At 48.2% G+C, this 25,563-nt stretch overlaps 2 protein-coding genes across 3 annotated transcripts in view; both read left to right on the top strand.

Moving 5' to 3' along the window:
- CFAP299 (cilia and flagella associated protein 299) overlaps positions 1–7,340 on the top strand; it is a 124,014-nt gene extending 116,674 nt beyond the window's left edge. The window contains exons 5-6 of the mRNA XM_086611954.1: positions 5,126–5,255; positions 7,290–7,340. Coding sequence (XP_086468080.1) covers positions 5,126–5,255; positions 7,290–7,340 — 181 coding nt within the window. The remainder of the gene's footprint in view (positions 1–5,125; positions 5,256–7,289) is intronic.
- A 5,626-nt stretch (positions 7,341–12,966) lies between these two features.
- On the top strand, positions 12,967–23,915 carry BMP3 (bone morphogenetic protein 3). Of its 2 annotated transcripts, XM_086612163.1 has the most exons (4): positions 12,967–13,089; positions 13,159–13,348; positions 21,725–22,635; positions 23,724–23,915. In XM_086612163.1, the coding sequence occupies exons 1-4, from the start codon at positions 12,967–12,969 to the stop codon at positions 23,913–23,915; spliced, it is 1,416 nt and encodes a 471-aa protein (XP_086468289.1). The 2 variants fall into 2 exon arrangements, with proteins under 2 accessions (XP_086468289.1, XP_086468288.1); XM_086612162.1 differs by having other exon boundaries at positions 12,967–13,348.
- Positions 23,916–25,563: the final 1,648 nt, after the last annotated feature.

Below are 25,563 nucleotides of genomic sequence, written 5' to 3'. Positions count from 1 at the left end.
AAGAGGTGTCCGACTCTCGCTCTGTACGGCGGTGACTCCTGCTTTGTCACTGCGCTTTTCCGCTGCCTCTGGGAAGCCAAGGCAGGAATTAGTTTTATGGGCCAGATGCTCCTTTCTGCTAATTTTTTACAAGAGTTCACTGCAGTTAGTCGTGACTGACAACCGGTTTGCAAGGTAATGAGCCATGTGAGGTTAGCTAAACACTGCCGGGTTTGAATTCGGCAGTGACGGTGCAGCACAGGTAAACAGGAACAAATCACCGAAATAGCTGCTGTGAACAGTAGCTGTGAACAGATCAAACTGCCGTGGCTTTCCGCAGTACTGTAACGTATCTCACCCTACCCTGGCCATCATTTGATAAATAGAATTATTGCCATCAAAGCTGCTTCCAGGTGAAAAAGAAAAGCAGAAGTTGGCATCTTGAAATTTCTTAGGTGGAAAAAATAGTTTGTTCTTCTTCAACCAGAGGTCTTGGGCACACATCTTAATACGAAATGGCGGTTGACACGGAGTCAGGCATACGTGCTGTATTAAATCGTGCCGTGTCCTCCCGAGGCCTTGATCTCATTTGCACCACAAAGCCGTGGAAGGACTGATGGGCTGAATCCCATCCGAGTACGTCGCTGCTTTCTCACGTTTGGCAAGCATGTGCAGAATGCCCATTTCCCCCCTTAGAATGATTACCGGCGCGCTCCCACCAGAAGGTGGAAAGAAGGAGAAGGCCGGGGTAAAGGAGCTGCTGCTGCTTTTCATACCTGGTTCTCATCTCTTTTGTTGTCCTGCATCCCTCTTGTCTGCATTCTTCTGCTGCTGGCCAACTTAAGCAAGCTGGTCTGTAAGTTACCAGGAGGGGGGCTGAAGCCAGACAGTTTGCATCGCAACTTCATAGAACCACAAACTCAAAAAAGCTGTTGAGCCATCATCGTTCATAATTAGTTTTTGACTGAAGTCCCAGTCTGCTATAGGGAATGGTTTTATCTTTGTGTATGTGTGGGTGGGAAGAGAAAAGTGGAGAACTGACTCAAGGAACCAATCCTTATCCTGAGGGAAAGAAAGAATAGGGTAGTATAATCTGACTCCATGGGATCAAAGGTGGGGCCAACACAGACGTAAACACCTTTACGCTATCTTCTGTCTCCCTGATTTTGCTCATTTAAATAGTAAACAGTAAATTGGGACAACAAAGCTCCTACCCTGCAGATGCATACCTTCTTCTCTTTTGGTCAGACGGCGATTGGCAACCGGCAGTTTGTTCAGCCTCTGAAGCGCGCTCCGGTCTGTCCGGGCCTGATGCAGCGTGGCATTTCCACCCCTGGAATGAGCTGTGTCAGACGTTCTTCCCTCACAGCTCATTGCCCGCTGTGGAATAAGGGAGAACGGGGGGACCATCACACACTAAAGTATTAAAATACAGAGTGTGACCTCGCCAAGGCTTTGCCTCTAGGAAAACGGTTGTCCAGCTCCCTGGATGTGAGCAGCCACAGAACTCCAACCCAAGCAGCCCGTCTCCCAGCTCGAGCTGACAATCGGGACTCTTCGACATTGTGCCGTCGGCCCGCGTATTCTAGGGAAAAATCTCCGACCTTTTTTGTGCCCTCTCTCCCCCCCGCCACTGATGGACTGCAAAAAAGCCTGCCTTACCTCTCACAAGAATGTCAAGTGCTTTAATGCATGTTTACGAAAGGACCCAGAGATTTTTGGATGAAAGACATTCTCTAAGCACCATGTGGTTTGATGTGCTGCCATCTTGGTACCCGAAGGATAACTTTCAGGATACAAAAACCTGTATTCAGGCTTCTGTGTTCTGGGAGGGCATCTGCCTGCCTGCAGAATGAAAATCTGCTCGGACCAGGATAAACAGATGAATGAGGAAAACCCGCGTCACATATTTTAGTCTGTATTCCCAAACACAGGGTGCTCCTTGGTATATACCACTGCACCAACAAGTCACTGTCTAAAAAAAAAAATTAACAAAAAATTTTAAAAACCTCAGCAACATGCATTCTTTTTGCAACTGGACTGTGGGTGCTGCTAAGTCTCTCGCACATCGCATGCTTAAGTGCTGCACTGAAAATAGTTACGTTTGTTCCAAAATACGTGGTGATCTAACAAAATAATAACAGAAAAAAGTGCACTGGCACTTGGTCATGTTCATCTGATACCGTGTTTTCATCTCATGATAATTTCAATATTTCAAGCCATGTGGAATTGTGCTAACAAAATTTAGTTTGAATAGATTGGGATTATAGTAATTTTTAAATAGCACTTAATGCTGAAGGTTAGTTTACTATTTATTCTGGAGAAAGAAAGACTGATGAGGTGGAACTTTCCCTACTGGGGAAGTATGGTGGGAGCGGGGCTGGAAGCTTGGCAAACGCGGGAAGTTATTACCTGACAGCTGATTGACTATTTCTGTGTTCAGATGTTTAATTTCTTTTTAATGCATGTGTGGAAGTCTTTGCAGAGAGACGTGTATCTCCCCTCCAAGATAATGTAGAGCAATTCCTTCCTAATCTGGTAGTGGTTTTCCAGCAGAAACAGTCTATATCTGTGTAACTGGACTTGTTTACCAAGCTGTGTCCCGGGTGACAGGGAATAGCTGTGTGGATGAAATAAGGTAACTGAGTAGAGGGTTAAAAGAATACGTGTATTTATTTCGAATTTAAGTTTGTGCATATTCTTAGATTTAAACAGTGAATGAAAAAATTTCCTGTTTAGCACTTAACGTGGGTACTCAGGAGCATTAAATAAATCTATAGATGATAAATTGATGTCACCAATTAGCATACCAAAGCAAAGCAGTTAATTACTACTGAGCTCAATGAATTGTGTGCACCCACTTTTCACTCATTTTCTGCGGGGGTCGAGGCGTTAGACTGCACGGGGTTCCAGAGGACAGCTCGTACTGGTGCTCACTTGCTTGCCCGAGGATGTGACTTTGTGCTGAGCACTCAGTTTTACATCTGACTGTAAGCCAGGGCTACCTGCTTCAGTGGCAAATTCCCCACGGACTCCCGTGATGCCAGGACGAATTCTGTAAGGACGTTGCAAATTCACGTCCGAGCCGTTACGCGTTGCTCCGTTCTTACCAGAGGGGTTCAGGATGTGAAAAGGTGTAGTGTACGTAACAGTGAGGCCTGGGCTTTTGCACTCTTTCCAAGTGAGGAAGAAATAGAGGCGCTTTGAAAACCAGAACCGTGTATCTGGCTGGAATGGAGTATCCTTGCAGAAGGCAGGAAAATGAAAAGGCGTTCTCTAAATTTCACGAATCCTCCTTAAGCACAGAAACATTTCCTCACTTCTTCCCATCTCCTCTGTGTTTTGCAAAAGATAAGTTCATCAGATCCGCAGTAGAAGCGCAACGTGCCACTGGAGCAATCGAACGATTATCTGAAGTGCTGAGGCCTGAGCAGCAGGTCTCGAACCAAATTTGACCTCTAGATGAACACGCCACTCCCCAACCAAACGTTATGTAATATTAGCATCCGATCATCAGCAAAACATGCATGATTGTTAGCGAAAGATGTAGCTTGGATAAAACGTATCATTAGTGGAAATGAAATGTCATAAGAATATATTTATCCTTCCTTTTTTCTTTGTTTAGAGGCAAGTTGTTAATGCCATGAAACTAGCTGTCTGGCCTTCTTCGGAGATGAGCGGTCAAAGCCAAATAGATGAAGAAGCACCCTCAGTTCCGCCTTGAGCCCTGGCCAGACTTCAGGTGGGATCTAAGAGGAGAGCGAAACAAGCTGTTTCCGTGAGAGTTGTTATGTGAGTTTGTTTATTCAACAATATAAAAAGCTGAACCCTCTTGCAGGAACTTTGGAGATGTCACCTGCAAGTGGACGCACTGCATAGGACCTCTCAGTTGCCGGGTACAGGCTCTCTAAATCCTCGCTGCAGCCGGGGCTCCCCAGCGACTGCGGATCTGGACGATGGTAAAGTGTCGAGGCAATGGGAGATATATCTCTCTTAATCGCTACAGTTAACCACGTGTAGTAACGATTAGGTGCATGACCGTATTTTGTTCCGTTGATTATTGCTGTATTATCTTGCTTATTATTCCGTTGCCTTTTAAACGTGAGTTAAAATAAGCTCATTTCTTTAACTTGGTGTCTGCGTCCTTTGTACTGACTCCCTTCGTTGGCAAAAGAGTATCCCGGCGAGGTACGCGTAGCGGTGCCGTGGCGTCGTGCGATTTGTAGGTACGTCTGAGCCAAAAAGGTTTTTAAACAAATAATAACAATGAGCGTGCAGGTGACAGCCCGTTAGTTGTCTGTACGGCGAGTACCAAGCCCCAGAGGGCTGAGGTCAGGTGATAAAGAGTTTGAGAAGTCAAGAAACAGAAGTGTGAGAAGGCTCGGAGAACTCCAGCACCTCTGACTTTGCAGAAGGACTGATAAACTGTTGAAATCCTCCTGTATCCTTCCTGTAGCTGACATAGCAGGCTGGTTTTTATTGACTTTTGCCAGACGTTTCGGAAAACAGGGAGCCCAGTCAGCCTGATCAAACGGTTTGCTCTAGAATTAATCTCAGGCTGACACCTACAGCTCTCCTGGGAGCTGGGATTTTCCTCGGGGAGTTGGAGTTCAGCCCTTCCCAGTGTATCTGGCCAACAAAGAGACTTCTAAAAACTCCTTACTGCCAGAGTTGTGTTAGAAACAAGAGAAAGGAAGACAGTAAGGCAGCAAGAGAGTAACAGCGAGATCCTAAGGGGAAAGCATCAGTTCCCACATCTGGTCGGCAGATCCGTGGTGGTCCGGGAAGCACTTTCAGGTGGTCTCCAGAGCTGTTTCCGTCACAGTAGTAGTTCTGCAGCACTCCGGCTTCCCGCTAGTTGTAATCCGGGCTCCGAGTCGTTTAGTAACGCCGGTACCGAAGGGACGAGGGGGCAGCTCGGGGCCTCGGTTCTGCTTTGCCAGAGATCAGATACGTAGGGCCACATTTGGACAGGTTTTCTCATATTTAGTGGACTTCTGCTCCTCAGCGCATCGGTCTGGCTTTCAGAGGGGCTGTTGGGGAATCAGGAACTATTCAGCATGAATAAGGAGGTCACAATCTGCCCTTTAAGCTGGAAGAATGACATCCATTAAACTTACAGCATTTCTGTTTCACGTTTTCACAGCTTTTACAACTGGGATAGAAATGTCAGCACTTCAAATTCCAGCCCAAATTACCAAGTGATTGCAGAAAATGCCTGTGGACTGCTCTTCAAGAACAAAAGCGACAGGAAAATAGTAAACGTGAATGCTGAGGTAAATGTCTTTTTTTTTTTTTTTTTTTCTTCCCCAGATTTCTGAATTGCCTTTATGTAATGGAATTTGACTGCTAAATTGTTGAGTCCGATTGCAAATAGCGTCGTCATCAATACACACCTAATGTTTCAGGCTTACTCAGACACGCTGTTCCCCTTGTTAACACAGCTGCTCCGGTCCCCGTCTAAGGCGAAGGACAGACTTAGCCTGCCTTGTTTGTCAGCTGAGTGTGTCCAGGCCTTTCTCTTGTGACGACAGAAACTCGGACCGAGTGATGAAGCAGAAAGGTTTTCGCAGCCGGGTTTCTCTTATACCCTAACTCCAGTTGTGGAGTCTCCTTGTCTGGAGATGTTCCAAACCCACCTGGACACGTTCTTGTGTGATCTGATCTAGGTGGTCCTGCTCCGGCAGGGGGATTGGTCTAGATTGCCTCTAGCTAAAAAGAAAAATTGCTAAGTTCTTGGTGACGCATCCTGGGGCTGGTGGTTCCTCTATTCATCTCCTCTTAAAAATCAAATCTCTATTATGAAACATTCTGTCAGGTAGATAAAAATAAATAAATAAATTATTAGACTACTTGGAAACAAAAGCTGCAACTTGCAGGAACCATAATATCCCAGATCCTAGCAGGGCCTGCTGAGCATCAGCAAATCCAGAAAGCAGAATTCGTTTTTGCCTCTGAAGGGCAGGCTGCCTTCTACCCCAGCGCTTTTGCAGCTGTGAACTGTAACCGGCAGAATTTACTTCCTAACTGTGCACAATCCTTAATTCTTCCTCCTTAATATGAAAGATTTGAGACATCCTGAGGAAAACGGCCTCATTAAGGTCATTTAGTTCTTGTAGCGAATTGAGATGGTCACTGGTGTAAGAGTCAAACTTGAATTTTAACCCTGTCCCTCACAGCCGGGAAGTGTGACACTAGATGTGTCTTCTTGTGGAGAGCTGTGTTTTCCTGGCACTTACTAAACGGTTCAGAAGGATCAACAGTTGAATACGATCAAGGAAAACACTCGTGCCGTGGTAGTGCTGTGCACAGGGTGAACGTTGTGGCCTCTGCATCTCTTACGTATGACTGACAGCACAAACACGGGCTTTGCTTTCACCTAAAAATGTCTCTGATCCTAGTATTGCTGAAGTCAACCGGTCTCTAACGTTTATGTACGTAGCAGTTGAATCCAAACAACACAAACGCTCGAATTGTACCCGGACGTGCCGTTTTCAGCCGTAGTCGAAAGCTGATTGAATTGCTATGGGGATTTTATCTTTCATGTTGAGAGCTGAATGGGTAATAATGTTATGGACAGCTTCCCTCGACAAGAGACCGACCACGTTCCTGCGGTGCCAACCGCACTTTTTTTAAACTTTACGACTGAAGTCCTTGTACTGCAGATTGGATGTGACAAACACACCCAGGCTGTGGTTACTCTCAAAACCAACATGAACTAAGCTGGGCAATAATTTGTTTGGGTTTCTGCAGAGCTGATCTAGGATGATGGTTTCTTTGATGTGCTTCCCATGAAAGACGGTCGCGTATGAATAGTAACAGCACAACATAGCAAATTATATGCATTTCAAAATAATTGCATTGGTTTGTTAGAAATTCAAAAACGCGTATCTAAAAATGTGTTTGGTTGCATTGAAAGCGGGCCACCGGTCCATCTTACTGCAGCTGTAGAACATCTGTAACCAATAACCAGCCCTTGAGCGTCTACATGAAAGATCCTCGCGTGCCCAGAGCCACGCTGAGAAGTGTTTGTACGTGTGCGTTGTGTCCTCTGACAGGTGGTGCGGCACAGGCCTCTGAGTCGCCATGAGATGTACGTCTGGCTTTGGCTTTTCTGTGATGCTTACTGATGGAGAACAAGCTTTTCGATTATCTGTAGCAGTCCAAACTGTTATCTCAGCTCCTAGATGGGAATCTAGAGTTACCGTACTGGACAGGGTGCAATCACTTCACAATCTCACTGGTGTGCATGCAGAATTTGTCTCATGGGGTGAATGACTGTGCTTTTTGTCTGTCTGCGTGTTTTGTAGCTTTTCACGCTCCTGCAGCTGTTTTGTGTAGACACCTACCTGCCAGACTAAGACCTGGTAAGTACCAAAATGATTTGTGTGCTGTGCAGAACGGCAGATGAGTTTATACGGATATTCCAAAGAAGGTATTTAGGAAGTTGGGCAGTGTTTTGAGACATGGAGCCTCTTAGTATATCATACTGAAACGTTTGTCTTGTTTTTATAAACACAGGAAAGGTAGGTAAGCTTTGGTTCCACACTCGCTTTGATGATTTTGCCGTGGAGCTGCTATGTTTGGCAAAGCAAGGCAGAAAAAGAAGAGATGGAGGAAAATAAGAAACGAGCACTGCTCTTAGTCATTTCCATTGAAATGCACAATATGCGGAGTGTTTCCGCACCAAGTTCAGACTAGATCTCATTCCGCACAAATCATGTTTACTGCTGTTGCATCGACATTAGGGATCAACACATTCCTTAACCCTTCGTAGCCTTCTGAATGACTTGTTTTACCTTTATCAATAGGCGACTCAATAAGCCGATCGAGGTGGACGTCGGCTGTCACCAGACGGACCCGCGTTCAGAGATGACATCAGGTGTTCCGTACCTGAAACAAACCCTGGCTGACAGGATAGCCGAGTCACTTCTGCTGACTCGTCAGAGGCCATTAAGCATGCAGACCAGTAGCGATGGATATTCACCAATTGATGAAAGAAGATTTTTCTCCCCACAATCGGCAAGTTCAGGTACTGTTTTCAGATGCATAAACTGCTGTTTGTGTGCTGGGATGCGTATTCTCAAAAGCAGGCACTGGTCTGGGGAGCCTCTTGTCCACGTGTTCACCTGGCTGCCCCCGAAGAGGAAGGCTACAGAATCATCCTAGCACCTCACGACCTAACTCAGGAGTACTGTTCCAACCTTTGAAGTCGAAAGTTACATCGGTACGACTCCGAGAGTGTCTTTCCAGTTGCACAGACAGCAAACTGGCTGACTAAAAGCCTACCATCGAGCGAGGTCAGTAGCTCTTTAGATCCTTCCCCCTGCATTGACGAGAAGGGTGTCATGGACGCCCAGCTAGAGAACAGGCACCTAAAGCCAGGCGTCTCAATCTCCACAGATCTGCACCGTTCATAACAGTCAGTGCTTGCAGCGGTCCCCCGTTAGAATTCCAGCAGTGCCTGAAGTGATTGAGAACGTCAGGTCCGCTGACTCCCATTTCGGCTCATGGCCCTGCCCTTCTGCTGTCGTAGCTCAGAGGAGTTTTGGGAAAAAAGACTTTCTCTGCTTTAATAGCACCTTGACTCGCGCTGCACCCTGGTGCTTCCGTGCATGTTTGCCGTGTACTGGCTGTGTGCACCAAGAGTCGTGGATGCTGGCGTGTAGCCAGGGATATTTTCTGTGCAGGGCTGAGCACGCATTTAATACGCTCTTCAAAAACCTGCGGTAAGAAGATTTTGAGCTGCTTAGTTTTCAATTAAGCACAGTTTTTCCTTACCAAAACTGTTCGCTTGCTATATCGGGACCGGTAGACTGCGTGTTTCACATTCTCTTACAGAGAGTGCTGAGAGCTGAGGGTATTGAAGTGGACTGGGTCGTTTCAGTGCAGCATTGCTGTCCGAGCTTGCGTCTGTAGCACGCTTACTGGGTGTGCATTCTCCTAACGGAAACGGTAGTGCTGTCTCGGCAGTACTGGGGCAATTCCCAGTTCGGAAGTAATCGTACCAGCAAAATGACCGTGATGGGTGGGATCAGCTGGTTTCTTGTCGGCCAGCCACAGCAGAAAGCTTACAGAAAAGAGGGGTCATGAAGATTAAATCATCTCAAAAAGTTACATAGTCCTCACAACTGAAAATGAAACCTTCACAAGAAGACAGATAGACCTTTCAATTCAGGGTAAGCTCTGGTTTTGCGCAGTGCAGTGCTGAGTGCTGCACGGTAAGCCTGATAGTCGTTAGTAGCAAATGACGGACTAATTTTAGCATGCGTGAGGGAGTGGGATGGAGTTACAAACTCTAAGTGTGCTTGTACTGACACAACTGTTAAACCATCCTGCTGGGTTTCAGGGGGACGGGAATATTGCCTAAGGGACTATCTCATCTGCTCTGAAAACAGTCACTGAAGACTTGGAACAAGAACAGATTCTTCTGTGTCATCTGCCCTTCAGTGCTTTGAGCGAGCAATGTCGAGAGGTGGACGATCACCTGCAGGGAGGGGAGCGCTCTGCTGCTAAGCTGGGGGGAGCAGCTCTTCCCCTGTTTGGCAGGGTATCCTAAGGGACTTCTCTGCTTTCTGCGTCGTGCTCTGGGATGTCTCCGGGAAGCTGTAAAGGTTATAGCCCCGCTTCCTTCCTACCAGAGCCCTGGCAACCTAACGCTGACTCAAGGCCCAGCTCGCTGCGAGTTGGGAGCGATACGTTACTGAAAGATGTGAAGCGAGGTGCCGTGTGTTAGTGTCCCCACCCAAAAAAGTGCAAAGGTAACAAGTCATTGAGCTGTCGCTTATGAATGGAGAATTTAGAGAAAGATTACGTGGAAGTCCGTGTCTCATTCTTCATGTTCTTGATCTATTTTAACTGCTTCTGGGTACTTTTCTCTTTCCTACTGAGATGGGGTAAGGCAACAGTGTAAAGCACCTGTGTTTGACAACATGGGTCGCACAGTCCTTTCACTCGGGCGTTCAGCCTGACCGTGCTGGGTGAGGTAGGCAGCCTGGACGTTTATCACAGCGTGACTTTTTCCTGTTACGTCGCTGTCCCGGTCCACTTGTGAATTGCTTCTTTCCACTTCCCGTCCTGTCCCTTAAATGCTGTACGCGAACGCGTTATTATTACAAGGTGGTAGAATCAGCTGGAATCTGACCGTTAGGTAAATAATCCCTTGAGTTTGATCTTTCAGATTCTACCAAAGCCGCAAAGCAGAGCGTGCCTCCTGGTTGGAAACACTACATCTCATTAAGAGGAAGAGGTGCTTTCAGTGGCACTCGCTGATGCGTCCGGTTAAAAAGATTCACTGTCAGAACTGTTGTTTTGAGGGTGAGCCTGTGGGTGCCTCCATCTCCGTGATACTTCAAACGGAAGCGCCGTGCCTCTCCATCAGGGCTAGGTACGCGGCTTCACCATCGCTCGTGGTACCAATGCAGTTATCTATACGGCTTCACGGGTCCTCTTTTGTCTCTTGAAAATCAGCACAACTCTTGTGAAACCTGTGAGGTTAAACCGCAAGCTCCCTGGGACACGGTCAGAGTTTTGTTCTCTGTACAACACTAAACTCACTAGCGATTTGGAGCTCTTCCATGGAAAAAATGGAAAAGAAAGAATAGAGAAGTGCAAAAGCACTGTTATCTAAAAAGTCAGGCCTATTTACTAATGAGGAGTAACTCCTTACGTGTACTGGTTTGCTTTGGTTTGTGCAGTCACAGGGCTCTGGTGCTTAAAAAATCACGTGTCCGGCTTGAGCCAGGGATACTTTTTAACTCTGGGAGCCACAGAACTGCGTGTAACGAGTGTCCCAACGTGTAACAGGGTCCATCCATAAAGCGAGGGGTATTTGAAACCCCACGTGTTCTTCTGCAGCACGCTCTTAGAGTGCAACGGCCGTCTAAAAAGAGGGATTCAGACAAGACACTCAATGCCCGCAGAAGTCAGTTTTTCCTTTCTGCCTCACAGCGTCCTCTTTTCTCTCCTTACTGGCTGTAATAGGATTGTATAGGGCTAACTTTCTATTTTAGACACTTAAACAGCCGCAGTAAAGCTGTGGGGCAAGGCTCTGGGAGCCAAATTCTGAATTAATTTTGGATAAACAGGGCTTTCTGCTAACACTTAAAAGACTTTAAATGAATGCTTAGCAATAGGGTGCTTGATCTTCCATGTGGAACTTCAGTTAGTTCTTGTAAAATTCTCCTTTGTTTGACTATCGTGTTAGATGCGTGCTGTCTGTGAGGCTTTTTTGTTGGTTGTTTTTTGTTTTTTTTTTTTCTTTTAGTGAAATCATTCTTGACTGACAGCGGTCTGATCTCAAGTCGCAGTTTGGAAGATGTGTTGGATACACAAAACATTCTTATGGCCAGTTATTTGATGCTGTAGATTTAAAATAAGATTCAGTTATGCTGGTTTTAGTTGAAGAGTTGTGGTATGTCGTTGGTTGTTTGGGTTTTTTTAAATCGCATCTCTCACCGGTAGAAAATAACACAACTGAATTTGAAATAGCGATTCCAGTATTTCTTTTGCCTACAGATTCTTTTTTTGGGATTGACAGTTCTACCGTGGACATAAGCCCGAGATCGCTGCTTGCGCTGAATTTTTTAGCTATCAGTTTGAATCGTTCTGGTTTTTTCCTGCAGAGGTCTGCATTAGTTTTACTATTTGTATTCAAAAACTCGATCACACCTCACTGTTTTAATTACGTACGTTCTCTTGTAGAGTTTTTATATTGCACTAATGCGAGTTTCTTAGAGAAGTGAAAAGTGTAGGTAATCTTCCTATTAGCGTTGATACTGAAACTGTGTGTACTTATGCATATATGGATAATATTTTTAGATACACGTGGCAAATTTGATGCCTCAAAACTGTTTGAACATTGCCATGGGTTGTATTTGACCACTCGAATATAGAAGCATATAGAAATCATCTGCTTTTGAATCTTTCCTTACTACCTGCCAGTGGGTACTTGCCTCTTGTGTTTACAAATGAGCTTATGTCCTGGTTTGAGCTGGGACAGAGTCAGCTCTTCTTTTCAGCTCGCAGAAGGGTTATGGCTTCTCCTCCTTTCACCTGGGCAGCGTGCATGTCCCTTCCCATGGGCTCCAGGCTGCTGGGGTCGTCTCTGCCAGCCCTGGCTGGGTTGGAGGGTGACAGAGGAGGAAGCAGAGTGCCATGGAGTGTGGCTGGTCCTTGGGAGAGCTGGGCTCAACTGCAGCACAGCCCTGTTAGCATCCCTTCCGCCTGCCAGCCATGGACTGCGCTCTGAGTCCAGCCAAGCCTTGAGATTTTCAAGGAAAGAAGGCTGAGTGGGGTTTGGTTTGTGATTTTTGTGTTACTGCGATCGTGTTATTTTACTGCCTTTGGAAGAGGGTGGGTGGAGGTGGGAGGGGGAACATCCCACCGCCCCGTTCCCCGGCTGCCCTCAGGGACGCAGTCAGTGCCAGGGATCGAATTTCCAGAGTCGAGTCTCCCTCTGTCTCTGCGCGTACGTGTGCGCTTTCCTTGGGGCGGTGGTTTCCCTCTCGCTCGCCGCCGGGGCCGCGCGGGAGGGCGGCGCGACTGGCGGCTGCGCGCACGGCCGCGCTCGCACCGCGCAAGAACTCGCGCGGGCTGCGCCCGCAGCACTGGGAGCGCGGAGCGGGCGTCCAGCTGCGCGGAGAGCACCGCCTCTCGCCAAAAAACACCTGCCCAGCTGGAGGAGTACACCCCTCCGCTGCCAGCACCGGGAAGCACGGGCGGTTTGTACCGTGGTGCTCTCCTCCACCTCACCTTGTTTTGTTTTGGGATTTTTGTTTGTTGTTTTTTTTTTTTTTTCTCCCGAAAAGAGGAAACCCCGTCTGCGATTTTTAGCGCAGCCCCGTCCGTTCCCGTCGCCGCCGGGGGTCGCATCTGCCCGGAACAAACTTCGCTGGGGGTCTCGGTCTCCCCTACCTGCCTGCCGGCCGCGGCGGCCGGGACGAGGGGGACTCCGGAGCCCCCCGCCATCCGGGTCGGAGGGGCAGGATGGCGGCGTCGACCCGCTGGGTGCTGTGCCTGTGCCTGGGCTGGGGCTGCCTGTGCCTGGCGCTGGGGGACGCGCTGAAGGCTCGCCGGGTCGGGCTGCGGCGGAGAGGTGCCCCGGGCGGAGCGCGGGGCGGCCGGGCGAGAGCCGCGGCAGGTGACTACGGTTTGGGGCGGCGGCAGGAGCCCGAGGAGCGGCGGCGGGCGGAGCGGCTGCAGCCGGGGGACAAGGTCTCGGAGCACATGCTGCGGCTCTACGGCCAGTACAGCGGCGGCGGCGCGGGGCAGGCGGCGGCGGCGCCGCGGCCCCGGGACCCGCCGGGGCTGCCCGGGCTGCACCTCCGCCGGGGCAACACGGTGCGCGGCTTCCGCCCGCTGGCGGCAGGTGAGTCCCGGGGCGGGCCTGGGCTGCGAGGGGCCCCGCGGGGGAGCGGGGACTCGCCGCGGGACCCCGTCCCTTCGCCCGCGCCGCCTCGGGCAGGCGAGCCCGGCGCAGCGGGGCCCGGAGCCGCCGCCGGTGCGCGGCTGCGGGCGGGCTCGGCGCGGGGTGTCGCGGGCGCGGAGCCGCTGCGGGCGCGGAGGGGAGGGACGGGCTCTCGGCGGGGAGACCTCGGCCGCTGTGCGGGCTGAGGGAGCTGCCGGAGCGGCCGCGTTCGGGTGCCGCTGTGCCGGCAAAGCTTCGGCTGTGCGAAGATGCAGGTGACGGTCCGTTCGTGCCCTGCGAATAGCGCCCGGCCTGAGCGGCAGCAGTCTGGTGGAGTCGAGTGTCTGAGTGCCCGGGGAGCTTGACGTGGGGAAGAAGATGAGGAAAGGATTAGAAAAGTAACGCTCCCTGCAGCGACAGTCAGGTGTTTCAGAATATGTTTACGTCGTCTCTTATATTTTGATTACTCTGCAGCTTAGTTTTCTCTCTTCCGCTCTGGATGCAGCATCTCTGCCGTGTGGTGTCTGAGCACCACACGAGGGAAGCGAGGAAGTTAATCGATCCTCTCTGGATTCTTCTTTTGTCGGTGTTTTGCATGTGTAGCTTCTGTTGAAACTGAGGGCTGGTTTACGTGTGACAGAGCAATAACGTGGTTTGGCGATCCTTTACAGTACCTACAGAGTACTGGTTTTGAGACGTCCTTGACAGTACTGGTAGTTAGGGGCAGTGGCAAATGAGTGTAGTTGAAGCATAATTTGTGCGTGGTAAACCCTGCACCTCTGCATCTTTGGTAGCAGCGCTTAGATCTCTCTGCGATTACAGAGTAGCATCCACAGGTACGTTTATGAAAATGTGAAGTCATTTTTTTGTAAGGGGGTGGGTGTTTAACGTGGCAGGATCCCAGAAGAACTGTGTCCTTGCAGAAAGGGAAGGTGGTGGTGTCTTGATGCTGCTTTGCCCAGCTCCACTGTTCTGTTTGCTGTGCATCTGACCTCTGCGAGAGCTAAATGGAAATGCCAGAACCCAAACGCCACCCTTGCTGCGATATACTTCCCCCAATCCACTGCCTCCCAAAATCTTGCTGTTTGTATGCCAACTGTCATGCCACACGTAGCGATCCGATTTGCCAGTCTCTTTTTTTTGTTGCAGTAGTGGATTGACCCATCAGCTTTCTCATGGACAAGCATCTTATCAGTAAAACTGAGTGTTTCAGTGACCTGCATTATTGATTCCTCCCTCTCCTGGAGAAGCGAGAGCTGGGTGCCAGACTTTGCTTAGGTTTCCTTGCAAGTCACTACTTCTGATTCTTCAAAGGCAGCAATGCCAATGATAGAATAGCTCTGCACAGAGATCGGATACCATGAATAACAGAATGGCTTTGGTGTCTTAGAATTCAGCCCTACAAATGCTCTCCATCGTATGTCACTGCACGTATTTCTGTCCACCAGAGAGACTTTAGAGGTTAGAGAGGTAAATACCCTGGTTTGGTGGATGGAGAGCTGGTACTCCCCGGTTGCTGCTCCTACAAAGAAACTCTCTCGTCTTTCTGACATAACTTTTTTGTAGTATAAAGTCTAATGTACGTGGCTTTGTTCTGAAATAAGCGGTTCCCTCACTGAAAGAGGGGAAGGTAGACTAAAAAAAAAAAAAAAAAGGGAGGGGGGGGGAATAATCCCAGCAGAATGGTATTTGCTCCTTTAGGCGTATCTGATTAAAGATATTTATTGTTCTAAACCTAGACAGCCTTCGGTTGAAATCCCACCTCTGTGGTCTTTCTGCTTATATTTACACTCTCACTTGACATTGGGTGGCAGCAGTCCTATAAACGCACTGTTCACTGATCCCTTTCCTTCTCCTCCAATATTTTCACAGTTCAAGTGCCAAAGCAGTAAATTGGAAGTGGTTATAAGTTTTCTGACACTTTTATAAATATTTATGCAAAATATTTAACCAGTTAGCTGTTGTCTTTCTCTCACCATAGGTGACAGCAGTTCATTTTGTCTGATCATTGATGGCAGAAAAGTTTGTTTCCGGAAAACCCTGCGATCAAATGTTCCTGGAGGCGGTGGAGGGGAGCAAAGAGGCGTTTTCTAGTTTCTGGCTTATTCCTTGCGCCCGACCGCCTGGCCCGCCCTGCGGTGGGAACAGCAGATGCACGGTATTTCCCTTTCGAGGTAGCTTGTTTCCCGATCTTCTGCTCTGACTGCCATACTCTCGACTGAGAATTTCAGTCTCCCGCAGGCTTCCCCTTGTCCTTAATGTGGCTGCATCAATTAAATTAATAAATTATGTTGCCGTTACTCCTTCGTCACGTTTTACCGTCCCCGCTGCCAGCCCGTTCGTGAGATGGCTTTTTGTCTGCGATGAGCAGGAACTTCCCTAAGAACCTGCCCATTTCTTCTGCATCTACAGCCAGAGGACTCGAAGGAGATCTTGAGTGATGTCATTTGCAGTTTAACCATATGTTTTGCCATTGAATCGTTTATTTTCATAAGAGAAACTGTTTCTTTTCTGCAACACAGTTCTCACATGTGGCTGTGAAACCTTTCTGTCCTCCCTTTTCCCCTGGAGGGTTTCTGGCTGTTCTGCAGCACACGGGAAGGGCCTTTCCCAGGTAACCCACCCGACAAATTGTTGGGATCCTGTAAGACAGAGCTTTGTGCCATGAGACTGAGAACTGGTAGGGTTTGTTGAGACTCAGCCTTGTTTCTAGTCTGAGAAAAGCAGCGTTGTGTAAGGCAGCTGCGATCTTGCGACGGACAGCCGACAAAAAAGAACTGAGATGTGATTAATCAAAAGAAGCGTCCTCACGACTGCTAAATGCAAGTTTGTCTCTCCGTGACTCGGACCTCCGAGGGGATAGGGCGAGAGCTTCGGCCCTGCGTGGGCACCTCAGAAGCTTTCGTCCTACGCTGCCCTGAAATCTCTCGCGCACCAGATTTCACGACTAGGCAGGATCGTTAGTGGTTCGTTGTTCCGGCTGGGGGTTTTGGCCTTTGATTTTGATAAACGTTCATGTCATCATCTATTCGGGCAAATTCATTTTGCGTTATTCTTGCTGAGTTATCCCAAAACATAATCGTTCAGTTTGAGTCACTCAAAAAAGGAACCTTGGACGCCCGTGACAAAGGTGAAGGGAATCGCAGTCCCCAAATCTGTCACAAGTGAAGTAAGGGTGTACATCATTGACGGTATTTCTAGTTGCGTCCCAGCACTGTTCTCTCTCGTTGATTTAACTGCTCTGATTTATTTCTCTGTATTTGAGTCCAAAGGATGTTCAGCCCGTGATTTCTGTGGCTGCTGTGTCTTTGTTGTGGAATGTTTCTGGAATGACATTAGCAGCCCTTGTCTTGCTGAGGCCAGGCCTCATAGTGAAAAATCTGCTTCAGTAAAAACCCAAAGACAGAGCCTTTTCAGGTTCTTTAACAGCTAGTACCGCAACAGCAAGTGGTTTTCTATCCCTTGTGACTCCGAGATGACAGGTAGGAAGAAGGTCAGATGATACGTTGAGTTAGAGCTGAAGGCTTCGGCGGTTCTGGCAAGCGTACTCTTAAACTACGGTCGAGTCCGTGCATCGGTTTCTGCACGCGACAATTCCTTTCTCCTGCCAGTTAGCGAAACCGCTGAGTGACCTCCAGCTGATGTAAATCTGCCTACCTTCAGTGCTCCCCGTAAGGGTGTGCTCATCTGCAGCTTCGGAGGCTCAGGATCTGGAGGAAAGATGCAGTGTGGAATAAATAAAAGAGAGCAGAAAGATAAAAGCCTCGAACTCGGGACTTTCAGTTTGGTTTCGAAAGCACTTCTAATCTTAGCATCGCTAAAGGAACATATCTTGCAAATGAGTCATTTAAAAAACTCAATTTTAATTGGAGGGTCTCTCTAATGATGTTATAGTACCGCTATACTGTCAGAAATTACTTTAAACTCTTTTTTATTGACTGAATTTCGAGTAATTTTAGGTATTACACCTGCCCCTAGGCCAATTCTTGTGGTTTAAGAACTATGCTCTCCTCCTTTTCGAAACGCCTTTCTTCCCTTTGTTGCGGTACAAAATGCCCACGCAAACAGGGGAAACGGGGCACTGCACCGGGAAACCAGCTCGTCAGTGGCCACCGTCAGCCTGCAGAAACCAGCACGGGCCAAATTCTACCCTCTTTTGCTTTAGTAACATTAAGGGTCTTTTGTAACGAGAGCTATGAAAACATTCAGGCAGGAGATGGTGGGAGTGTGGCGTTTTGGGGTTTTTTGTTTGGTTTTTGTTTTGTTGTGTGGTGGTGTGTTTTTTCTGTACCCCTATAAGTAAAAAGCAAGCAGCCGCATTCTGGTAGTTTTTAGGCAGAAGGAACTTGAAAACCGTTAAGCTAGGATTTGGGCAGGTTGGGCCCAAATTTGCTAGTTGTCTTTAAGGCAAACAGGCAGGACCTGTAGGTTTGGCCTCTTGGGACCAGACCCAGAATTTTAATTTTCTGACTTTTTTTACCACCTGTCTCACAGTGCTGTCACGCAGGTGGATGATCTGTGCCCGCAGTCACTAGTCGGTCACAGTAGCATGTCTCTTCACACGTGAAGACTTCTGGCCTCAAGGGGACAAGGCGTGCACAATTTGGTTTTCATACAGCTGACCTACTGCCACCAGCTGAAGTAGAATTAATCATGACTGTGAGAAGGAGTAGAGTCGGCTTTTCCTGTTCCACTATACAGATTTATAGAATCATAGAATGGTTTGGATTGGAAGGGATTTTAAAGATAATCTAGTTTCAGCCCCTCTGCCACGGACAGGGACGTCTTCCGCTAGACCAGGTTGCTCAAAGTGCTGTCCAACCTGGCCTTGAATGCTTCCAGGAATGGGGTGTCCACAGCTTCTCTGGGCAACCTGTGCCCGTGCCTCACCACCCTCATAGCAAAGAAATCTACTCTCTTTCAGTTTAAAGCCATTGCTACTTGTCCTACGGCTATGTTTTTGTATTTTATTGATGCAACCTTCTTACTTGCTTAGCTTATGCTAGCTTTGAGTTTGATATTGCTTAAAATCTATAGAAGAGAGATCATTTGCCCGTTGTGCAGCACATTTACGATGTGCAATGTGCATATTTGTAGTTTTCATCACATGTGAGTTAGATCCTGAGTGTGCATCCTGGCTGTTTTTTGGAAGTTCTTTACTTAAGTAGCTGATAGCTTTAGTCAGAGTGGTGGAGTTTTTTCTCTTTTACAGCAAGTTCCTAGCTGCTATGATTTTATCTGCTTTGCTAAAAGAATTAATAAAACCAGTTTGGTGCCGAGTCTTGCGCTCTTTAACAAGACGGAACCGAATCCTACATTTTTCTTCTGCAAAATACTCAAATTGGTAAGGGGGAAGCAGCAATCGAGTAAGAGCAAAGGCGGGAGAAAAGAAGAAATCCAGCTTCCAAATTTGTGTTCCTGTTCTGGAACTCGTTCTCATTTCCAGCTCTGACTGAACTTTTGTAGCTGGTCTACGAATCCGTGAAAACAAAGTTTTACAACGGAAACACTGATACGTTCTTAACCGTGCGCTGGCACGGGAGCACCACTTTAATATATCATTTAGATGATGGCTAATGATGACTCTATAACTAAATAGTCCTTGCTATTGCATCCTTTTTCACCTGTGGGATCGACTTGGCAGTCTATAAAAACGTCAGCGCATCCTCTATAAAGGTAAACGCACCACATGTCAGTGCACTCATTCTACCTTGTCGATCCCTGGGAACGCCCCTGGTAACATGAATATGTTCGTGCCGGTGATGTCGATCTCCGCAGACCTATTGCTTTTTCTTAAACTGTGTTTTTTAATGCCCGTGACAGGCAATCCGTACAGCTGTGGGTTATTGCAGGAAGGTGAGGAAGCACAGGCCGTGCCTCTGAAGATTCAGCGGGTACAAATACTTCAGCTGTAGTGCTACGAGCCAGGTTGCTTTCCAATCTGAGCTATCGGTAAATAAGCCGGTGCCTCCGATACCCCGAATGGTGAGTGATGGCACGCCCTGCCATGGTGTCTGGGTGATGGCCACGTGTGTGATAGAGTAGGGCTCTTTTGCTTTAGGCCTCCCCTCTCCCCTCGATCCAGATAGCTCTGTTGTCGCCTGTGCAGGAGACTGGATAAGTGGCGCTCGCCCGGTACATTGTCTTGGCTTTTATTGTAACCAGTCTGACCAGCAGGACTAGGGCAGCGATCGTCCCCCCGTACTCGGCACCGGTGAGGCTGCACCTCAAATACCGTGTTCGGTTTTGGGCCCGTCGTTACGAGACAGACACTGGAGTGTGTCAAAGCACGGCAACGAAGCTGGTGAAGGGTCTGGAGCACAAGTCTTACCAGCCGTGGCTGAGGGCACTGGGGTGGTTTAGCCTGGAGAAAAGGAGGCTCAGGGGAGACCTTGTCACTTTGTGCAATTACCTGGAAGGAGGTTGTAGCCAGGTGGGTGTCAGCCTCTTCTCTCAGGTAACAAACGATAGGATGGGAGGAAACGGCCTTACGTTGCATCAGGAAAGGTTTAGATGGTATTACCCAACAATAAAGGGGTTAAAGTTTTTGTGTAAGAGTTTCGTGAAGGGTTTAGCAGGCAGTAGGTGATGCACACACAGCTAAAGAAGCGAACGAGTTGTCCATCCTTGGAGCTGTCAGGAGTGATTAAAAGGGAGACTCTATCCAGAACTGTCTGCCCTTGGAGGGAACATCCCAGAAAATGTATAAACTTTGTTCTCATGTTTCTCTGAACCGTGAACATGCAGTGACTTGGGGGAAAAGGTAATTCTGGCAGGGGGAGATGGTGACCACCAACTCACAGACCACCTACCCTAAACATACCCCAGACCCAAAAGAAGGGAGCAGAGGAAGAGAACTGAGCATGCGAAGGGATTTACATGTAAAGCAAGAGGAAATTAACCAATTGTTTAAGAATATGTAAATATGTTATGAATATGCATTATTGTAGTGTATAACTAATTTTCTGCCCAGAAGCCGGGTGTGCCCGCTAGGAGGAGAAATCCCCCGTGCATCCGGCACTGTAATAAAGAATGCTGCTTTCTAAAACTCCAAAATGAGTCTTGGAAAGTTTGATTTCAATTGCACCGACTTTTCGGGTATCGATGGGATTTTACTGAAAATTTCTTCACCAGAAAGGTTGTCGAGCAGGGGAAGAGGCTGCCCGGGGGAGCGATCAAGTCACCGTCCCTGGAGGTATCGAAAGCACGTGTAGATGTGGTGCTTAGGGACTTGGTTTGAGGGCGGACTGGGCAGTGCTAGCTTAACAGTTGGACTTGAGGATCTTAAAGGTTTCTTCCAATCTAAACGTTTCTATGATGGCTTGTGCTGGGAGGTTGTTCAGTAAGAAAATAGCACCACCTACTGCAAGTACTTAGTCTTGGGTGTGGAGTTAAATACTAGGAGTGGCTCTTTGAGTTTCGCTTTTGTTCAAAACTGTTTTTCCTCCTGTGTGTGTTTGACACCATCTGGGGTTTCTTCGCAAACAAAAGCAGCTTCTTCTGTATTCCCCTATGATATTCCCGTTTAGAACAGGCAGTATTTGTTAAGTGGAATTATTATTAAAAATGAACATCAAAAATTGTCATTCAGCATACGACAGTGATTCAAAGAAGGTCTTTTATAACCGACGTACATAAGTAGCTGTACCAAGTGTTACGTGGTTTTGGGTCCCTCTTTAATAGTCTTTTCGATATCTTTATCAGCTAAAAGTAAATGCCACCCAGGCCCTGAAGACCCTGTCTTGCAGGTGAGTCCCGGGTCACGGTGGAGCAGAGCGGAACGCTTAAAGGAACCAACCAGGCTGTTTTGCATTGCGCGGTTTGGCGGTCAGAGCTCGAGTGGCTTAGCCGGTAGTACGCTGGAGAGCCTGTGACAACGCTGAGAATCATGCTCCGTTCGAATCCAGGCTATTCCTCTTCCTCGCTGCCATGTTGAGCCTCTGCTAGTAGGACAGCAAATCTTTTTTTTCCCACCGAGGCTGTGGCTCAACGGGATAATGGAAGTTTACAGACTCTCCGTTGCCCAGCGGAGCCAGTGAGCCGCTTCAGCTTGGTCTGGGTGAAGGCGCGGTTCAGCGCCATTGATGTCCCGTCGATGTGCCAATATTCTTGGACAAAGGAGACGATTCTTTAGTCAGAACAGAGTCACCGTAGTCACCTAAGTGTATTTTGAGAGGGAGGAGGGTAGAAACGTTACATAAAGAGGAAAACAAGCAAAAACTCACTGTGGCGTCACTCAAATTTCTGAATGGTAGATAAAATCTTCAGTGCATCTGTTATAGAGTAGTTCCTGTTCCTGAAATGCTCATGTTCTTATCCAAGTATTTCTTCTTCTAGGGAGCCCTGAAAACCAGGAGACGTATGTTTTTAACTTGACGTCGCTCACCGAGTCTGAAAACATCTTGTCTGCTTCGGTGTATTATTATATCGGTGATCTGCTGCCTGCTAAGTCAAACCGTTCGCGATCCGGAGGCTGTTCTCGTCACGGGCTCGAGAAACCTGATGTTCAGGTACATCTTTCCGTTTGGACCTTTCCTTCTGTTGGGAACCGGACTCGGAGACTGGGACGTTTCCTGATAAACGTCTCCGCCGCGCACCAGGATGTCCTTTCCTGGCAGCGGAAGGACATCACTCAGCTCCTGCCCGAAGCAAAACAAAACGAGGAACTCCTGATCGGTGTCAAAATGGATGTGACTGACCATTGCCCTTGGAAAAGGGCACCTTCTCGCTATGAACCCTACGTTCTGATTTATGCCAATGATTCTGCTATTTCAGAGCCAGAGAATGTTGTCTCTAGTTTGCAAGGGCACCGTCGTCCTCTGACAAGGGTCTTTCCTGGGCCAGAAAACCATGTGAGGAGCGGCCTCGGGAAGCGGCGGCGAAAACGCTCCACAAAGGTCCTGTTGCCATTGCAGAATAACGAGCTTCCAGGAGCCGAGTACCAGTACGACGAGGATGAGAGATGGGAAGACAGAAAACCGTACAAACTCTTTCAGCCACGGTTAGCAGAGAGGGCGAAGAGTAAGAAAAAGCAGAGGAAGAATCATCAGCAGAAGAGCCAGACTCTACAGTTTGATGAGCGAACGCTGAAGAAGGCGAGGAGGAAGCAGTGGAACGAGCCAAGGTATTGCACCCGACGCTATCTCAAGGTGGACTTTGCGGACATTGGCTGGAGCGAGTGGATTATTTCCCCAAAATCTTTCGATGCCTACTACTGCTCAGGGGAATGCCAATTTCCAATTCCAAAGGTACGGTCTTAATATTGATTCTTCTGCGTTGTCGGTTACCGTAAATGACGCGCTTTCTTTCCTGTGTCAGTAAAAGACAGCTGGTCACCTGTTACGTGTTCGGATCTAGTAAAGGAACGATCCCTTAGTCTCGTGCTGCGGGGAGTAGCGGTCAGAGCAGCTAGTGAAAAAACAGACCTGTAAAGGTTACCAAAAAAAATTACGTAGTATTAGGTTTTTGACAGAACCCAAATAGTTGCCATAAAACATATCCCAAATAGTGCTTATGATGTGTGGACTTGTTATTAACCTGTTGCATAAACATCATATGAGCCAGATCTAGAAAATTGCTTATTAGGCAGTGGTCGTTAGGCCTCGAAGGAGTCTCTGATGCTCGACCCATGCTCGCCCCACGCTGGGGTCATTCAGCGTAGCACGTTCTGTAGGAGCGGTTGGGATGCTCTTAGCGTAAGTGAGGGAGTCAAAGGGATGGCTTCTATGGCAGACCGAGTGGATCCAACAGCGATGGATCCCGGCCAACTGACTTCTTCCCGGCCAGAAGAACGAGCGGAACAGCCTGACCTTGCAGGAGAGCGAACCGGAACAATCGGTGTCGTGGCGTAAAGTACTTGGGTTCTCTCATCTGTACGTGTTTTATCCACTTTGGTTTTTCCTGACACGCTTGCGTTCCACCAGTCAAGCTCCCTGGCCTGCAAGTTACTTTTCTTTTGCTGCGCTGATGACTCAGCCTGCTAGCACGTTGACTGCCTCCCTCCCCGGCCAGCGAGTTTCGTGACTACATTGCAGCCCATGCGGAACTTAATCCGCTTGGAACAGACCTGTCCCCAGCAGGACGCTCAAGCTGAAAGCGGTGGCGCGACGCTCGCGTCCCGTGGCCGAAAGAACCAGACCGGATTCGTGTTCGCTGCTGCTGGCTCGGAGCAGCTAGGGTGACAACTGGAAGTGGACGAGCAGAAGACAGATTTACAGCTTGTCAGCTGTGGGCTCTCCACAGGGCTCTTCTGCAGAAAACTGATTTTGTTCTAGGGTGTGTGGGTCTGTTCTAACATGGGTGCAGTTACATTTTCTGCTGTATCTTTCTTTTGCAGGCCTTGAAGCCATCCAACCATGCCACCATCCAGAGCATAGTGAGAGCCGTTGGGGTTGTCCCGGGCGTTCCTGAGCCTTGCTGCGTTCCTGACAAAATGTCTTCTCTCAGTATCTTATTCTTCGATGAAAATAAAAACGTGGTTCTTAAGGTGTACCCCAACATGACAGTGGAATCCTGTGCGTGCCGATAACATCTCTGGAGACCCTTTTGAAACGCTGAGGTGATCACCTGCTATTTGGGACCAGGGTGGGGAGGGCGGGGACGGGAGCAGGCGTTGTTTCACGAGATCTACTTTATGTTTGCACTGCCGATGCATTTCCTTTGGACAAAAAAGAAAAGAATGTAAACAAATCCAAGTAAGGAGGATGGACGTGGAATGGATTCCTAATAGCAATTCCAAGGAAGGAGACTATGAACTTTGTTCATCTCTGAATTTGACAAAGACGAGTTTTGGCAACGAGGACTGACTGTTTAAGTTGAAATCAATAGAAGAGGTAGGAGTTTAGAGAAGACTCTTCAAGAATTGAGAGACTGATGGAAGGACATACTGATCTATTTTTGTATGATATTTTGGAAGCAGCGGCAGCTGTTAAATTTTTGTGTCCGATCTTACTATGTCTAATGGGGAGGGAGACTGGAAACATGCTATTCATTTTAAAGCTAAGCTTTCTGCCCTAGGTTATTGAGTAGAGCAGCAAGGAAGAAAAACAAATCTGACATCCTAAAAGCCCTAGATAATCCAACTTTGATGTGGATCTCCTCCATACAACATGTCACCGACTGCATGTGTGTAATCATTTTCATTGACGTATTCTTTGCGATTCAGCTTAAGAGCAGTCAGTGCTTTGCTTTTCTCCTGGCCAAAAAGACAGTTGCAAACAACTGAGAGCTTTTCAAGGCCGTGTCTAGGTAACGAGAAAGAGCCTGTTTTTCCAGCGTGGAGCTGCTCGAGCTCCTGTCTTGACTTTAATGACAGGCAGAAGTAGCAATGTGCACAGGCTGTCTGTACTGTAGGGCTCGTCTTTTAAGCCCACTGGTTTGCTCCTGGGCCTCGTGTCATTAGGACGCCTGGGGAATGCCATGGGCTAAGCTGGAAGCAGGCTCGCGTTTAGATGTCAGACCCTGTGAGCAAAAACAGATGCAGTGGTTGCGGGTAGTTGTCTTAGATAAGAGCTGCACAGTTAGGTCTATTGTTTATATAATTCAGCGTGACAACAGCTCCTGCTCAAAACAAACGGTAGACCTAACTAAATCTCATCTTCAGTTTGTAGAGAGCTTGTGGCAAAAGAGATGTCACGCAGTTTAACACAGCAAACTCAGCTTTGTGCCAGTACCTCCCGTTTCTTTGTTCAGGGTGAGCTGGCTGGTGGTGAGTAACGCTCTTATTGCCAAAAATTGTTTCCTTGACAGTGTTTTTGAGGCTGTTGAGGTGCCCACCTCCTGTCCTGAGTAGAAAGGTGCGAGCTGCTCAGAAGCCCTCAAGGGCTGGATTTCTCCCCGCGTCACCCTGCACTAGGACTACAGCATGTTCCTTCCTTAGAACAGCACAAGACGACACCTTCCCAAATGCAGTGCAGAGGAGAAAGTACTTTGCAGCTTTCTGACTCCCCACAGGAGGACTGGGGATCATCCCACTGCACATGAGACTGCTGCCTCAGAGAAGGGCAGTCTGTCCCCCAGGAAAACGCTGGGGAAACGAGGACTCCGCAAGGTGAGAAGTCGCTGAGCCCCAGCTCGCTGGGGAGAAATCGGAGCGGCTGGCTCTCGGGAAGGTGGTCAAGACCGAGCGGAACCCAGCTCAGTCTGTGAAGGGCGTCTGGCACGAGTAGTGCCAGGAA

The sequence above is a fragment of the Tauraco erythrolophus genome, chromosome 5 (genome assembly GCF_009769465.1).
Source record: "Tauraco erythrolophus isolate bTauEry1 chromosome 5, bTauEry1.pri, whole genome shotgun sequence".
In the NCBI taxonomy this organism is placed as follows: domain Eukaryota; kingdom Metazoa; phylum Chordata; class Aves; order Musophagiformes; family Musophagidae; genus Tauraco; species Tauraco erythrolophus.
This window is presented reverse-complemented; position numbering and strand designations above follow the sequence as displayed.